The 18199-nt window shown below is 47.2% G+C and overlaps 1 protein-coding gene across 1 annotated transcript; it reads left to right on the forward strand.

Moving 5' to 3' along the window:
* The first annotated feature begins 268 nt into the window (after positions 1–268).
* Positions 269–13500, forward strand: MPHOSPH10 (M-phase phosphoprotein 10). The gene is made up of 11 exons (XM_055002129.1): positions 269–381; positions 1990–2662; positions 6896–7059; positions 8371–8551; positions 8718–8859; positions 9362–9429; positions 9696–9833; positions 10746–10856; positions 11134–11241; positions 11744–11971; positions 13302–13500. The coding sequence occupies exons 1-11, from the start codon at positions 287–289 to the stop codon at positions 13446–13448; spliced, it is 2055 nt and encodes a 684-aa protein (XP_054858104.1). The 5' UTR covers positions 269–286; the 3' UTR covers positions 13449–13500.
* Positions 13501–18199: the final 4699 nt, after the last annotated feature.

Consider the following 18199-nt stretch of genomic DNA (forward strand, 5'->3'; position numbering starts at 1 on the left):
CCTGCTGAGCCGCCTCTCCAGGCATTATGCTCTGCTGAGATCTCTCCCCTCCTCAAACCCCACCTCCCCCAGACTCCACCCTCAGATTCTCCAGGAATTTCCCAACCTGGAGGTGGCAACGGGCAAGCAGATCATTCTGGCGCTCCTCTTGAGTTCCTTTAGGAGTTATCAAGGGCAGGATAAGGCGGAACCTTTTTCTCTGCGGTGCGCGTTCCCAACCCGGACCTCTTGGGTACCGGACGCCGCCAGCAGTGACGCTCCACGGAAGTCGGGCAAGGCCGCGGCGATGGCGGCGAGAGCGGCAGCGGCTGCATGCGGGCAGCTGGATCGGTGCTTGGAGACGCTCGTCGCCGCCGCGACCCAGCCGGAGCGCTTCCTCAGGTAAGGACGGCGGAGCCTCCCCTTTCCTCGCTCCAACGTGGAAGGGAGAGGGGTGCGCAGCCACCTGCCTTCCCCCTCCCTCTCTCTGCCCACCTTCGCACTGGTTTGCACACCAACCCGGTGAGGTAGGCTCGGCTGAGAGACTGCCGCTCAAATGCAAGGCTGGGAATCCCTCCCCCAGATGCTGCATCAAAGCATAGGGTTGGCTTGCGTTTGCACGCCTTGTGTCCAATAATAATCCATTTGGGTATATCATGAGGGGCATCTTATTTATTATTTTCATTTTTTATTTATGGTCCGCCTTTCAGGGTTGCCTTCCTTTCAAGCAAAAACTGTAGCTCAAGATCACCTATTTGCATTTTTATCCCTTTTTTTTCTTCAAGCTTAGGGTGGTTTAAGTGGATCTCCCCTCCTTCTTTTTCAGTGCAATCCTAAAAAGAGTTACTCCAGTCTAAGCCCATTGGAGTAACTCTTTTTAGGATTGCACCGTTTGTCTAGTGAAGTGGGATTGACTCAAGGTAATCCCAGGGAGGTTGATGGCAGAGTGGAGCTCTGAACAGCATTTTGCTATTTGCATTTTTGTATCTTATCACATTGTTATGCTATGTGATTACATTTAATAACAGTATGCTTAATAATAATAACAGCGCACTTATATACATCTCTTCTAAACACATTAGTGCTCCATTTAGAGCGGTGAACAAAGTCAGTGTTATCATTAACCCCCACAAGTACAGCTCTGGAGCTGAGAGGAGTGGCTCACCCAAGGCCACCTGCTGAGCTCATGGCCGTATCGGGATACAAACCATCAGAGTGCTGATTTGCAACCCAACCACTTAATCACTATGCTACAGCAGATCTCGTCTTTCTTCCCTTTCTCTTGCTGTACTCTGTAATCTGCCTTTCATCTCAGTGAGAAAGGCAGGCTATAAATCAGCTAAGTAAATAAATAATTTACAGACCTCCTGTTTGTTTTGTGAGATGTGGCTTGCCAGTCATTCCTTCTGTGATGCCACTTCTTCCCTCCAGCTGTTTTCTTTTCTAACCCTCTTAATCCAGATAGTTTTAGGTGGGTAGCTGCGTTGGTCTGCAGTAGGACAGCAAGATTTGAGTACAGGGCCACCTTAGAGACCAACAAGATTTCCAGGGTGAAAGTTTTCAAGAGTCTTCAGATATAGAGATATATCTCAGATACTTCTCCCTGTATCTGAAGAAGGTAGCTCTTACTCTCAAAAGCTTATACCTTGAAAATCTTGTTGATCCATTGGACTCAAGTACTTCTGTTATTATCCTGATGCCCTCCTTTGTAATCCCCCACCTACCTTTTAGCTGGGATGTGAAGGCTCATGGATCTCTATTCCTACTCACGTCTGAAGAAGGGAACTCTTGACTCTTGAAAGTTTACACCCTGGAAATCTTGTTGGTCTCTAAGTTTCCCCTGGACTCAAATCCTGCTCCTCTTCATCCAGTGGGGGAGAGAGAGAATGTAGGTGAGGGTGAGTGCTGGCCCAGGCTGCCTTGGCTTTCATTCAGGTAGTCCAATTTATGGCTTCTCTGGCTTGTTTTCCATGAAGTACTTAACCCGTTGCAATCTGTTTCACCTCTCAGCATTCAGGAGGCACTCGCTGACAACTTCAGCTCGCTAACGAAAACACTGTACGACTTCCACAAAGCACTTGAGACCGAGACGGTTCCTGGAAGCCCTTTAAAAGAACTGGTGATAGAGAACTTTGATGAAGAGCAGATCTGGCAGCAGCTGGAACTCCAGAACAACACAGTCCTCAGCCACTTCAAAAAAGCTGTTGCTAGAAACATTGCCGAGGATGATCTCCACCTTCTCCCAGACCTGGAGGAGGAGGAGGAAGATCAACTCACAGAGGACAGCGAGCAGCAGACAGACGATGAAGATCAGATGGAAGACCTCAGCAGTGATCCTCTGGAAGAGGAACATGACCTCGAAGAGGAGAAAGGACAATGCAGAGCAAGGAAAGACCACACATTTAGTGACGAGGATTCCGATATTGACTTTGACATCGACAAATTAGAGCAGCGAACCCGACCGTCAAAGACGGCTGTGAAAAAAACAGGCAAGAAGTCCATTGTGGATGACAGGTTCTTCAGACTGGCCGAGATGGAGGCTGTTTTGGATGCAGCGGAGAAAAAAGAAAGCAGAGAGAAGGATGGGGACAGTGACGAAGGCGAGGAAATCGATTATTTTGAGGATCTTCTTTCTGAAGAGGATGAGGAGGAGGAGGTGGAATTTGGGAAAGGAAAAATGAAGGTAAGAGAGTCGAGAAGCAGTTAGTTGAATGGTTGTGCGCTCATAAGCAGAGGATAGCAGGCTGCTCAAAGCTCTAAGAGCTTGTAGACTCCTGGAGAGGGACATTTCGGGGGGCAAGTTTTCCAAATTCTTCTCTTCCCATGGGCTCGTAGCTTGTCCATCTCTATAACAGAATGGCAGGGATTTATGACCCTCCCAAGCTTGCGCACTGGGATGCCTGTTCCAAGCTGAGCTACTCCCAGTGTTAAATAGTGGGTTCAGACACGAGGTGATTCAATAGCTCTTTATTTAGCAGGAACACAACACACACTGACTGACTGAACAGAAGTCCTCAATATATATACAGCAGCTCCACCCCCAGAATAACTGATAGCCAATGAGAATACATATTTTAGAATACCATCATCTGCATAAACTATATACACTGTTTGAAGTAGACAGGCCACTGATTGGTCTTTATTATAGAGGACCGATTGGCTGCTGTCATGAGAAAGTAACCAGTGATATTGCAGGGATTATGGACCAATGAGAATGCAGGCTTTGGGAGCCTTGACTGAACCTCAAGATCAACACAGTATAGTGCATTACAATCAATACAGTAACTACTTTAGAGGCCTTGCTCGGCCCAGTACACCACACCCCTCCCCCCTTAGTTTGGAATACCCTGTTGTTCGCAGATAGGCTGGGGAAGATGAGCCAGAATACATTAGAGGCCCTGAGACCAATACATCACACCCCTTCCCCCCTAGTGTGGAACTACTTGATGCCAACAGAGTCCTGGAGTGGGAATGGGGAAAGGTGAGCCTGCCAGAGCCTGCCCGGTGCAGTCGCTCCAGAGTTCTTTGGGGCCGACAGCCCCGTGTTCCTTGCTGGCTTTGCTCTGGAGGTGCAGTCTCTTGTGGGAGTTTGCGAGCCACTTGAGGCCGTGGATTGCGGAGAAAAGTCCCAGTTCTGTTTCTGCTCCCATAGCGGCCAAGGCAGTTTAAGCTGATGTGACTGAGTGCGGAGTGGACCTGATGCTCCTTCCGATGGCTTGTCTTCACTGCTGGCGTGGAGACGGGCGGCCCTTTGCGGCGCCCTGATGAAACGTGCCTGGCAGGGAACTTGCTGTGTGCTGCTTTGCTTATGGATGGGCTGCCTTGTTGGACTCCGGTAACGCGGATGCCCAACGCCTTGAACCAATCAAGTCCCAGCAAACTCGTGCAGTGCCCCTTAACCACAACAAGAGGAAGGAGGCCGTGAAAGTCCTTGTAGCCGACCACAACTCGGCCAGCTCCAACCACTGGAACCCGACGACCCTGGAGATCCATCAGGCGTAGACTGCTGGGCTTGAGCGGCTGGTTCTTGCCCTTGGAGCACAGGCGGTTGTAGGTGTCCCTGGAGACAATTGAGAGCGCTGACCCGGAGTCAACCTCCATGACACACAGTGTTCCCTCAATACAAACCGTGGTGTAGATCTTATCTTTGTTGCCTGCTTGTGTGTGCATGATGACAGTTGTGGTGTGGCATTCATTCAGCTGGCACTCTCTTCCTCCTGGCCTTTGGCAGCGCGGAGTGAGGCGAGGAGACTGCTGCGGAGAGCCTCCTTTCCTGACAGTTATGCAGGCCCGAGCGATGTGGCCCTTCTTTCCGCATGCCCGGCAGTTGGCATCCCGGAACCGGCATTTCCTTCTTTCGTGGTCTCCCCCACAACTAGAACAAGGGGAACCGTAGTATGGCTGCCTCTCAGAGTGCTGGGCTTGCACTGCATGGAATCTGTGCACACCGTCTTCTTCCTCAGAGCCACTGTCAAAATCCCCATAGTGGACTGGCTCCTCGTTCAGGGGCAGATCTGGACTCCGCCAACGTCGCACCTCCCGGGTGGACTGGTCTGCTGCTTCAGCTGCTAGTGCTTCTTTGAATGCTGTTTGGAAGTCGAGGTTCTTCTGCGTGAAAAGCCGGCGCTGTAGCTTCTCATCACGAAGGCCACACACCAGGCGATCACGTAGTGCCATCTCAAGGTCAGGGAAGTTACATTGTCTGGCTGCCTGTCGGAGGGCTGTGACAAATGCCGCTATCGATTCACCTTGCGCCTGGTCTCGGCTGTAGAACGCATGTCTGCAGGCTATCTCAGATGGCTGTGGTGAGAAGTGCTCCTTGAGTCTGTTTTTTATTGTGTTGAACGCTGTAGTTTGAAGCTGGGCTGGCGCCACTAGTGCCCGTGCTATATCAAACGTGGAACGCCCACACACGCTGAAGAACGTTGCTCTCACGAGATCTGTGTCTTCAATCTTGTTCGCCTCAAGGTAGAAGTCGAAGCGGGTAATGTAGGATTCCCAGTCCTCGGCTGTTGAGTCAAACGGTTTGAAGTGGCCCTTAGCGGCCATGTCTGCCTTCTGGACGACGCGAGCGTATGTCGGATGGCGGAGGTGACAATTCCTCACGCTTAAGATTTCAGCTTAGGTCTCGGGGCTGCCTACCCAAGCACCTTGTTAGTGATTTCGCTCTGGTATTGGGGCTGCCTACCCAATCAGAGATCCCATCCTCGTCGCCAGTGTTAAATAGTGGGTTCAGACACGAGGTGATTCAATAGCTCTTTATTTAGCAGGAACACAACACACACTGACTGACTGAACAGAAGTCCTCAATATATATACAGCAGCTCCACCCCCAGAATAACTGATAGCCAATGAGAATACATATTTTAGAATACCATCATCTGCATAAACTATATACACTGTTTGAAGTAGACAGGCCACTGATTGGTCTTTATTATAGAGGACCGATTGGCTGCTGTCATGAGAAAGTAACCAGTGATATTGCAGGGATTATGGACCAATGAGAATGCAGGCTTTGGGAGCCTTGACTGAACCTCAAGCTCAACACAGTATAGTGCATTACAATCAATACAGTAACTACTTTAGAGGCCTTGCTCGGCCCAGTACACCACACCCAGGTTCTTCTGCTTGAATCCTCATACACAAGCCTTAGAAGGAAACAGTCATTGGTAGCTGGAATAGAAGCTGTGCTTATATAGAGAGACAGCGTGGTATAGTGGTTAGTGGGCTAGACGGCCTGGGTTCAAATGCGTACTCTGTGACATTAAGTTGTGAGTTTGGTTTTGCCATTTATAAATTACAAAAAAGGTATGAGCAAAGCAGATTTGCCCCCCTAGTCCCCCAGGGAGTTGCACAGTGGGCAGGGGCTTGATCTTGCATCCCCCCCAAGGTGTTATCTGACACTCGTAACTACTACGCCACCCTGGCTTGTAACTATTAGAGTTATGTGTGAGCTGGATCTGATCTGTTTAAAGGGTGATTTAGAACTGGAACACATGGTTTGTAAATTGTGTCTGGGTCAGACCACAGCATGTATAGAGCCACACTGGTGATTTCTGAGTAAATTGTCTTGTGACTCCTTTGAGGACTAAATTGAGAACAAAAACATTACTAGAGTGCTTGTTGACTTCCCCGTGCAGATTGACGAATTTCTGCCACATCTGCTCTTGCTTAGCTCGAAGCGAATAGAACTGGTCACGGCTTAAAATCCACTCCGTTTTTGTTAGGGAATTTTGTAATCTTTCAGCCATATATGAGCGCTATTGAAGCAAGACCTTCACACACACAAGCTAGAATCCTTCGTTCAGGGAACGTTCTTCCAAATAAGCTTAGCAGTCTCATGGTTAAAAGTCATAATAACTTTACAGCAACTACAAGAATGTCAACATTTCTTGTTTTCCTTTTCTCTAATCAAGAAATAGCCTTGGAAAGCAGTCACTGTACGAAGCGAGGCGCCAAACTTTTTGACATGTTTATATCAGGAAGTGTTTACTGTCTTGTCATAATTCCTGAAGGCAGCATTTCCAAAGAATTATTTGTATAAACCCTGTGTTAACCCTTGATCTTTTATTCTGTAAACAATTAGCTTTGAAAGGTATATAAGATTCTCTGCTGTATCAGATCTTTATGCATATGTTGGAACATGGCATTGCATCTTTATGGATCACTATTTTGGTGTCTTAATTACTTGTGGGTGATGGCTGTTGGGAAATATAATCTGAATGAAGAGTACCTTTAAGAAATTTTTCCTTAACAGTTTTGCTCCTTATTGAAGCCCTTCCATTCTTCAATACGTTTTAAGAATACGATCGTTTAATCCTAGTTCCTCTTCTCATCATTATGGCTCTAACGTTTTCTTAAACTTCAGCTGTTCCCTTTAGAACCTTGTGCCAATTTTCTTCTCTATCTCCCACAGCTACCTAAAAGTGCTCGCGATCTTAAATATCGAGATTATTTTGATCCTGTTGATGATAGCGAAGATTTCACAAGCGATGACAAAGGCCGTGAAGATGATGACGACCAGACCGAGGGAGAAGAATGCGAAGGTGAAGAGGAAGGTGACGAAGGCACAGCTGACGAGTAGGTGGCTGGCACCGTGAAGCCATACCCTGTTGAGTTAGTGTAGTCAACTTTGAAACAATTAAGTGAACAATCACATGGAAATTTAAGTTCTTTATTGGTAGAGGGAATTTCATGGGGAGCTTACTGTGAAGTCTTACACAAGCGCGCTTGCCCTTTCTACAGCGCATGGGGGACGGTAATTGCTTTCCATGAAGAGGGGCACAGTGAAACATATCCATTGTCATCTAAATGGATGTAAATTAGGGAGCTAAGGCAAACGTAGCTTTATTGCCCTGGCTTTTTGTATGTGCTTTGGAGGCTCAAGCCTAGAAACTCACAAGTATCGTCTTGTGAGATTTGAGACTAACTAGCCTAGAATTCAGGTGGCTTCTGGATGGGAAACCTCCAATTAAGACCAGGGTTGCAGAGGCAGGCAATGGCAAACCACCTCTGTTAGTCTCTTGCCATGAAAACTCCACTGGAGGTCACCATAAGTCAGCTATGACTTTAGGGCACTCTCCACCACCACTGTGTTCAGAGGTTAGGCAAAATTCTTCCCCAAACTTCCCTTTAAGTATTGAACACATAGTGGATTCTTTTTGGATATTCCTGCAGGGTCGGTAGGGGGAGACCATTGAAGCCCATCACTCATGTGGTGGCAAGAAGTACAGAAAGGGTGGGGTGATGGGGGGGGGCAGTAGGCACAGCTTACCTTCTGACCCTTGAGTCCTCCAGAGGGCTGGGGCCTACAACCAGGCAGGGCTCTGTTCAGTTTTTAGGCTACTGTCAAGCCAGCCCTGGTTGTTACTGCAGCCATGACAACTGTGCTGGGAAGGGGCACCATTATTTAGCTGATGTGGGCCTGAAGCTGTCTTAGCGAGAGCCAGTTTGGTGTAGTGGTTAAGAGCGTGGGACTCTAATCTGGAGAACTGGGTTGGATTCCCCACTCCTCCACTTGAAGCCAGCTGGGTGACCTTGGGTCAGTCACAGCTTCTCGGCGCACTCTCAGCCCCACCCACCTCACAGGGTGATTATTATTGCAGGGATAATGATAACATACTTTGTAAACCACTCTGAGTGGATGTCAAGTTGTCCTGAAGGGCAGTATATAAATCGAATGTTGTTGTTGTTGTTGTTGTTGTTGTTGTGTGGATGTGTAGGTATTACAAGGGTATGTGTCGGGAGCTGAGCTTGGGTTTCCCTTGGCTGGAGTCCCCGCAGAGGAGAGCTCCGTTATGTTTGGAGGGATTTTTCAGTGTGAAAATGCTTGGCAGGTGCTTCGTGAATTGCATGAGATCCCTTTTTCTTGAAAATGTCCCTCAACTACAGAATGGAGGAATCGGATAAAATTCAGCAGCCACAGGAGAGTGAAAGGAAGAAAGGGACTTCTAAGAGGGTGACGTTCACTTTGCCGTACGACAGTGACATGGAAGACAAACCCGATGCCTCGGAGGAAAAGACAAGCCGTTCCCCTGAAAAGAAATCCTCCTTTGAGAAAAGGCAGGAAAAGGTAACACTGGCTGCATGCCGGCTTGTGACCCAAATGCATTTTTTCCTCAGTACCTCAAAATATAACCCCCAACCACCCCCACCCCAATTAAAGCAAAGACAGAGTTGAGTCCCAAAAGCACCGAAGTGTCTTGGGAATTGTCTCAGGAGAAATTTTTCTCTTGCAGCTGAGTGCAAAAATTAAGTCTCTTGAAGAAGAGCTGCTGAGAGAGAAGTCCTGGCAGCTGAAAGGAGAAGTGACGGGACAGAAACGGCCCGAAAACAGCCTCCTGGAGGAAACGCTGCTCTTTGACCATGCAGTCAAAATGGGTAAATCTTGCACTACTGCAAGCCTTTCTCATTGGCTGGTCCATGCTAGTATGAGTTCTTCCACGTTGCATGCAGGTGGCCCAGAGGTGCTCCTGTAGAGCCACAATTTGTGTGAACGGGGCGGGGAGGGGGGGCTGCTACAGGCCTGCGAATCACAGCCTCTTCATCGTCAGCCCCAAGAGAAGGGCACTGGGTTCCTGTCTGTGTTGACAGTTGCAAATCCTCATTATCTTTCCTCTTTCAAAACTATTTAGCTCTCTTCCTCAGACACTTTGGCAAGAAAGAAACTTCTTTATCTCATTTTTGCAGACAATTACAGAAGAGGGAGGGAGGGAGGGACAGGAGATAAAGGACTTCCTTTCTTCCCATTGTATCTGAAGAAGCAAGCTCTGTATTACAAATGCTCATACCGGAATAAATGTTGTTAAGTGTGTTGCGTTTCTAAGTGTCCAGTGGCAATAGGGATTAAATCCGACCCCTAGATCAATTTTTATCTTCTCAGCTCCTGTGATCACAGAGGAGACAACGATGGAGCTTGAAGAGATCATCAAGAGGAGAATAAAAGATCAGGTTAATACAATTGATTACATGCGTGCAGTGCTATGTTTTTGTAGGGAGGGGGCTGCAGCGGCATGTGTAGAAATCCCTCCCCCAAGTTTTGATTTCCTGTTAAGGTGAGGCAGTGGAGCATGTGCTTTTAGTGGCACTCCTAGCAGGAGGGGGGGGGGGGAGAAATAAGGGTTTGTCAGTCTGTTCGAAAGGGTACCTGCCTCGCAGCTTCATACACTATGCTTGCTTTTGCACGTCTGTATCTTTCTGACCATCTTTCTTTTTAGGCTTGGGATGACGTTGTACGGAAAGAAAAGCCAAAAGAGGACCCCTATGAATACAAAAAGCGCTTGACTCTGGATCACGAGAAAAGCAAATTAAGTCTTACTGAAATTTACGAACAGGAATATTTGAAGCTTAACCAGGTGTGTTTTGAAAGATGCGTGGATTGTATTGGCTGTGTCTGAAATCTGGAGAGATCCTCTATTGAAGGATGTAGGCTTAAGGGCCCTTGTGAGCGCTGCTCCCTCTGTTATGTCTGTCTGAGCACGGCCACCACCCAAAGTGGTGTCAGGCAAGGAGCTCATTTTGACATCCTGGGTGCTTTCGTGCTACATAAAAGGACAGAGATACTTTCTCTAACACTGGACGGAGCAGAAATGGATTCATTTTCGAATGATGAAGGAGTAGAGCTTCCTTCTAAGCTTTTAATGTCACCTCTGAAACTTTAGTCTTATAAGCAAAATCTCACACTTCTTTTTTAAAGAAAATCAGGATTGAAAACCAAAGAACAAACCATTTTCTGTAAAATCCTGCTGTGTTCTGCTGCAGTCCTGTTTGTTTATGGAAGATCACATAGTAGTTTGTATCACGTACAGTGTAATTCTGTGTGCATTTACTGAGGAGTAAGCCCCATTATAGTTAATATTCCTTATTCCCAAGTAAGCCTGGGTAGAATTGTTGCAGATTTTGATAATGCAGAATATTACTTGAGGGTCATGAGAAGCAAAAGGACATGAATTGCAATAGATTTCTGCTTCTCTCCCTCTTCTAATGCTTATCTCATTTGAAAGAGTTCTTGCTCTTCTTCAGTTGATTTATTTTGAGGAAATTACTCATTCCTCAAACATAAACAAAAATTATCTTTGTATTTTGGAAACGTTAAACCAGGACTTGACAAACTCAGTTCGTGACAACTGGGGAATTTTTCCTAAAATAAACCGTGCTTCTGTTGTGAAACGTTATAGCATCTGGAGTTTAGCCTCGTAAAAGTTAACATATTTCACTTTGATATTTTGCTACTGTTTTGATTAACTCCACATTATTGTTTAACCCAGAAAAAAACTGAAGAGGAAGAAAAGCCTGAACATGTAGAAATTCTGAAAGCAATGGATGCTCTTTTTCTCAAACTGGATGCCCTTTCCAATTTCCATTTCACACCTAAACCGGTAAGTGGGTTAGCAGAAGTCCATAGGCATCATTCTGTGTTTTAAAAAATATTAAATTGGGGGAGTCAAGGCAGATGTCACTGAGCGGCATACGATTTGTACTTGATGTGTACCCCAAATCTTTGGTGTGGCTGTAGAGACCCGAAAAATCTGTGCACGACGGTTACCTTCAGTGGGACTGAACTGATTTGGGAAATCCAAGTACTTCGGCTTTAAATGGATGGTGCATCAGCCTTCATTTTCACTTAATGTGTTGTGCGTTTCTCTTTCGCTCTAGCCCGTGCCAGAAGTTAAAATAGTCTCCAATCTCCCAGCAATAAGTATGGAGGAAGTTGCTCCGGTTAGCGTTAGTGATGCTGTGCTTCTGGCTCCGGAGGAAATCAAGGTAAGGCATTTTACAGAAGCTTCCAGTAGTAGTTTCTCTGGCCCCTCCTAAAAATGTGCAGAAGCAAAATAAAAACTTGGTAAGTTTTCTGACTTTGCTTCACTTCTGCAGCTTAATATACATGGACAAGCTGGGCGATTAGAAGAAACCAATCTGAGTGGTCCTTGTCGAACTGGAAAACATTGCAAAGGTTGCTTTGCGTGGACTTAGCCAGTGGCAACAATGACAGGTGTAGGTTTGCCTGTTGTGGCGCCTGCTGGTTGGGTTCAAGGCAAGCAACCTCTGTGGTGCTGAATGGCTAGTTTACTCTCGTCTACCAGGCACTTCCCTGGCAAGTCCAAGGGCCAGTCTGCTCCATGTGGCATGGAATGTAAAGTGTGTTGGCACATGGAGAGCGCGCACCCAGACAGCCAGTGCTTCTGTACTCTGGGGCGTGAGCATCAAGTGTCCCTTTAGAAGGCATTGTCTCCTATCCCGATCCTAAAATGTGCCTGTGCTTTAGGAGAAGAACAAAGCGGGAGATGTGAAAACAGATGCCGAGAAAACCTCCACGGACAAAAAAAGGGAGCGGAGGAAAAAGAAGCTTCGGTGGCATATAAAGCTGAAGCAGAAGGAGAAGCGGCAGAAACTCCTGGAGAAGAAGTTGGAGCAAAATCCCAAGGTGAACAAACAAGTTTCAGCGGAGCAGCTGAGGAAGCTCACCAAGGAAGGCAGAGCATCTCTGCTCAAGGTAAGGCCTCCGACGGTCCGTGAGGTGGTTTTGCCTGGGGAAGCTCCTTCCCCACAAGGAATCCCCCAGTGCTCTTAACAGTGGTGCATGGGTTCTGTTCAAATGGCTACAGATAGAGCCGTGTGTTGCCTACCCTGTGGCAATGAGCAATGAGGAGGCTCCCGCTGCGTCTGCGTCTGCAAGGAGAGCTATTTGAGTTGCAAATAACCAATTCGGGGGGGGGGCAGGTTTGAGTGAAAACAAGGGAACCCCCACCTCTGCCCATTTGTTACATGCTGGCGAAGCACGTGGTGGAGGAAACGGCTCCCATCTGCTTTGACCAGAATGCCTATGTCGATCGATTACTGTATTGTTGCCAGGTGAGACCAGCCTCTTGCTTGGTTCAGATCCAGAGTTAGCCGTGTTAGTCTGTAGTTGCAAAATAGTAAATAGTCCAGTAGCACCTTTAAGACTAACCAACTTTATTGTAGCATAAGCTTCCGAGAACCACAGCTGTCTTCGTCAGATGCATCGTCAGCTTTCGAGAACCACAACTCTCTTCGTCAGATGCATGGTGAGGAGAACTGTGGTTCTCGAAAGCTTATGCTACAGTAAAGTTGGTTAGTCTTAAAGGTGGCTACTGGACTCTTTTACTATTTTGCTTGGTTCGGTGTCACTTGCTGCAACTCACTATGTGGGCAGATTGCTCAGAGGGGTCCGACGGGTCGTTCCACTGCCTGACTCTGGCCTTTCTCAGTTGATTCCATCTAGCTGTAATGGAGAGAACGTTTGGCAATCGGGGCCAGTCCCTACATGCCCTCTCCAAGTCCAAAAGAAAAGGAGAGCCTGTCCTAAGTTGGCACTGTGTTGGAAGCAAAACTGTTCCTACCAGCTGCCACAAAATTAATGCATTAGAACGATAGCGTTTCCTGTTTTCTGGAACACCTTGCCAGTGAAATCTTACGCTCTCCGAGCGATTAAAGAACTTTTTAAAATTCACCCGGAGCTGTCTGTTGCTCTTCACTCCCCCCCCGCCCCCGCGATAAAGGGATTTGCTGCTTGCTGGCAGTCTGTGCTTCTCTCTCATTGACATGCGCTAAGCAGACGAGCGCACATCAGAGCGCGTCCCTTCAGCTTTTGGGATTCGTTATGTTGCCAGAAAAAGGTATTGCATAACACAACAGCTGTTTTGCCATATAGGTATCAATTGGAACACAAATGGGGGTGTGTGTGTGTGTATCTTTCGAGCATTCTCTCGGAACAATTCAAGTGGCTGGAACTGGTACGTCGTGCCTTGTGTGTGTGTGTGAGAGAGCGTTTCCATTATGAAGCAAATGTGACTCTCTTATAGGATGACGGCAAAGACAAGACTTTGAAGTCCTCCCGAGCCTTCTTCTCTCAGTTGCAAGATCAAGTGAAAATGCAAATTAAAGATGCAAAGAAAAGCCAGGGGAAGCCGAAGAAACGTGAACTCTCTGCCCAGAAGCTGAAGCTGTGATATATTTATGCATATGCTGATTTGTACCAATTAAAGCCAGTTTTCTAATTTATGCTTACGTTTTTAATTCACTTTCTCTCTCTCTCTCTCTCTGTTTGGTTATACACAGATGAGTTATATTTCAAATATTTCCTGCATGTTACTTAAAGCAAGCCTCACTTGATGGGAGGGCAGGGTTCACAAGTCGCATTCTGGAAGGCACTAAAAGGGCAGGGGCTTGTAATCAAAAATGTAGATTTTCCACAGTCATAGATCTAGAGGAGTTAGCCGTGTTAGTCTGTAGTCACAAAATAGTAAAGAGTCCAGTAGCAGCTTTAAGACCAACCAACTTTATTGCAGCATAAGCTTTCGAGAACCACAGTTCTGCATCTGACGAAGAGAGCTGTAGTTCTCGAAAGCTTACGCGACAATAAAGTTGGTTAGTCTTAAAGGTGCTACTGGACTCTTCTTTACTATTTTCCACAGTGTTTCACAGCTGCCTTTTCCCTAATAAATCAGAGGCAGGCAACCTTGTTCCAGGCTCTGGGGCAAACCCTGATCATCTCCCTGTGAAGCTGAAGATGTGCCCATAAGCAAAATGAGGCTGGAGACAGAGAGAAGGGGATTGCACTCGGCAAGACACTCTGGGACCAAGCTGATATGGCACATCAGGGGGTCACTTCTTTCCTGCGTGGGTCTAGGGGACAACGGCAGGCATAAGCTACACCCAGCATCTTCTCCCAGGGTTTGATTGATGGGGGGGGGGGAGTGTTGCTCTCTCCACCTGTGATCAGCCAGACACAGCGAGAAATGCTTTAGGATACCAACTTCCCTAACACGATACCCTGAGGCCTCAAACACGAGCCACGGCATTCTGTTCTGTGAATATTTCCTTTACTGGTCATGTTTCATAAATGTGGCTTAGAAGCTGTAAAAGTTATTTTGCACTGAGACAAGAGAAATGCTTTGATAGTATGTTCTTTTCTGATCAATCTGGCTGGGGAGCATATTTGCATGCAGACTGCAGAGACGGCGTTAGTGCCATGCGTTTCTGAAGAGACCGAACTCTGGGAGGCCCCTCCTCCGAATCTCACCTCTGCAGTGAGGTTTCTAGATGAAGATACGACGCTGCCCTTTACACTGAGTCAAGCCATTGATTCTTCAAGGTCAGTCTTGTCTGCACTGAGACAAGAGAAATGCTTTGATAGTATGTTCTTTTCTGATCAATCTGGCTGGGGAGCATATTTGCATGCAGACTGCAGAGACGGCGTTAGTGCCATGCGTTTCTGAAGAGACCGAACTCTGGGAGGCCCCTCCTCCGAATCTCACCTCTGCAGTGAGGTTTCTAGATGAAGATACGACGCTGCCCTTTACACTGAGTCAAGCCATTGATTCTTCAAGGTCAGTCTTGTCTGCTCAGACCGGCAGCAGCTTTTCTGGGTATCCTTTGAAACGGAGATGCTGAGCACAGAACCTGGGACCTCCTGCATGTGAACCAAAAGCTCTGCCACTGAGCCACGGCCCCTCCCCTGTGGTGGCTTTAAGCAAATCAGTCCACCCCCACCTGCAATAAGCAGGTGATGGTGACCTACTGTACAAGGTCATTGTAAGCATGAATCTCTACAGCCAGCTCTCCATGCTAAATCTTTTTAAGAGTCCCCTGTCTGTCTGCCGTCCCCTCTCCCAATGACCCCCTATAGAATGCACCTGCTGCTCTGAATTTTCCACCATCACTTGGAAGTGCCTTGTTTTAGTTTAAGGATGCCTTGGATTGGAAGCGATAGGGAGCAATTGGGCCTCCCAGGAGGATAGTTGCACATTAGGAAACAGCTTCTCTGTGTCAACATTGGCTGACCTTCACTCCATTTATTTCTGCACTCGGAAAAACGTGTGCTAGTTTTACTCTCTTAAGGTCAACGCTAGAGAAAGGGAAAATTGCTGAGCGGCGAAGATCGGTACTGAGAGTATCTGTTCTGCTGGAGAAATTACCTTGTAGAGCTCTAGCTCGGCTCCTAATTATCCCCTTTAAAGTTTCCAAAGAAGGTCTGTCCCTTAGATGCATTATGTCCGACTGCTGGAGGGGAGGGAGGCTGGGTCACCCATCTAGCGATGCTATTAAATACCTGAAACAAATGTGTCTCGGTTGGTTTAACAGGGCACTCCAGTTTTTTTTTTCCTTGAGTGACCTCATAAATTATGTGTTATTTGCAAATGCGCTTTTGGGAGAAATTTGTCACAGTTAATTAAAGTCACACAGAGGCTGAAATTGCATTAGTTTAAAAATATCAAGCCCAAGCCAGAGAGCACAATTACAGCTAATAGGGGGAGGCCTTAAGGCCAGCATCTGAAAAATAAATTAAAAGACTCTCTGCTTAATAGAAAGTGATCGAGGCTACCGTCATGCCCACTAATGGAAGTGGCAGGTAAATTCAATCTATGCCAAGTGACAGAAGACAAACGGCAGTTGGCGTGCCTTCTATAATGGAAGAAAGCAGTGCGGCGTCCCTGTGCGGTTTCCCAAGGAAAGTGGGGTTCACTGGAACCTCCCTGAGGCCACAGCTTCTCACATGGCTGTTGCCATTCCTTTTAGGTAATTCTCTAGGCAAGAAAATGACTTTGGGGCGGGGGGAGAGGGACAGACCCTCACTCATAGATCTGCAGTTGTAAACGATGCAGATTTTTAAATGTATTGAAGGCTTTGAGTAGCATGTGCGCACTTCATTTAGCTTTGGGGTCGCAGCACCAGCTTCTGTCCACCTCAGCCTTCGAAACAGAAGTCTCCCATTGTTGGCTGTCAGCTGATGAGTCTGGTTTGCGACTCCCTTGCACAGTGGGGTTGCAATGGTGGTATCATTTCTGTTGCAGATGGTGGTGCTTTTTAAAGAGAGCGAGCGAGTAAAGATTCATGCGCTCCTTGTAGATGCGCATTAGAAGACGGTGCCATTCACTTTACAAATCACATTAACACAACTTCTTAATGTACTGCTGTGTTAACTTCTGATGTCCCCCATACATGGCTTTTGAAAAGGTTATAAAATGCATATCTAATTCAAGACGGCTTGCCCACCACTAGGTGACTATTGTTCAATCCCTGCCTGCAATGTGCTGGAGAGACTGCTGGGTATCTGTCTAGAGCCACCCTCCCACGAGTCACGCGAAGCCACAGCCAGGTACAATTAACTGGATGGGAGGCTCTGGAATCTTCCCAACATTCTTTGCAATTCTGGCCCAGTCGGCGCCTGAAGCAGAATGAGGAGTAGGTCTGTGACTTGGTAGAATGGGCTGTACTATCCAGGCTGTGGGGGGAATGCCATTTTCCCTCCACTGTGTAAAAGCGGGAAAGTTTTATAACCACTATGGTAGAGAGCTGGCAGCCTAAATCTGATGCGATGGATCGGCAGCCTTCATTGTTTCCTACTCGAAGGTGGCCAGTTTTGTAAAGTGCTTCAGGGAAATGCAGAGCTCTAAGAATGCGAAGTGCATTCGGGTTGCCAGGACTCCCGGAGCCAGAGATCCAAGTGGGGCGGCCAAGCCCCTTTCTTCGTTGAGCTGGAGTGGGCCAGAGGGGGAATACCTGTGGAGTCTCAAGACCCCTGCTTCATCTTTGAAGACGTGGAATGCTTGACAGTCTCTTTGAGCCCCCTTTAAGCCCAAAAAAGCTCCCTGGAAGGTTCCTTTCTCCCCCTTTGCCAGATTCTCTTCCTCTCGTATGTGATGTGTGTCACTTAACAAACAGGCAACGTGTGTCTCTGCAGCCCCGCCTTCCTTTTGTTACCGTCTCAGTAAAAATGCACTTTTGTCCAGGTTTGCCAGCTTGTGGACACAAATGGTCTCAATGCCTCCTTAAAGAAATGCAGATGCTCCAATGATCCCTGCTTGGGGAAGGGCCGCGGCTCACTATCAGGGGTGTGCGTGCGTGTGTGCTGTCAAGTTGCCTCCAACTTATGGTGACCCTATGAATGAGAGACCTCCAAAAGATCCTACCATTAACAGACTTGCTCAGATCCTGCAAACTGGAGGACGTGGCTTCTTTTACTGAGTCAAGTCATCTCGTTTTAGGTCGTCCTCTTTTCCTACTGGCTTCCACTTTTCCTAGCATTATTGACTTTTTCAGAGAGTCTTGTCTTCTCATGATGTGATCAAAGTACGATAGCCTCAGTCTTGTCATTTTAGCTTTTGGGGAGAATTCAGGCTTGATTTGATCAAAAAACCCACTTATTTGTCTTTTTGGCTGTCCAGGGTATCTGCAAAACTCTCCTCCAGTACTACATTTCAAATAAATCAATTTTCCTCCTGTCAGCTTTCTTCACTGTCCAAGTTTCACATCCATACATAGTAATGGGGAATACCAGTTTGGATTCTCTTGATCTTGGTCCACAGAAGGATCTTCTCTCGCTCCCTCACAGCTGCTCTTCCAAGTCCCAATCTTCTTCTGAAAGACCTTGAATCGAGACCCCAAAGAGCCACTGCTAGTCTGAGCTGGCAGTACGGACCATGACGGCCCAAGGGCTGATTCAGTATATGGCAAGGACAGTTTTGTCTTCTAGCCCACAACTGTCCCTGCTTACCCTTCTGGGGAGATTTGAACACTTAAAATGTAATTAGCGTGCACTGCTATGAAGCCGGCTTTAAACTCTTTAGGGGGGACTGTGTCTAGACTCCAGCACGCATGTCTGGAAGTGCTTTGCCGCCTGAGTGTTTCTGAAGGGTCTAAACCACCTCTGCTTCTCACTTGTCTTGACAGCCCCTTGCTGGGGTCGCCATAAGACATG

This window comes from Eublepharis macularius, chromosome 18 (assembly GCF_028583425.1).
Source record: "Eublepharis macularius isolate TG4126 chromosome 18, MPM_Emac_v1.0, whole genome shotgun sequence".
Lineage (NCBI taxonomy): Eukaryota > Metazoa > Chordata > Lepidosauria > Squamata > Eublepharidae > Eublepharis > Eublepharis macularius.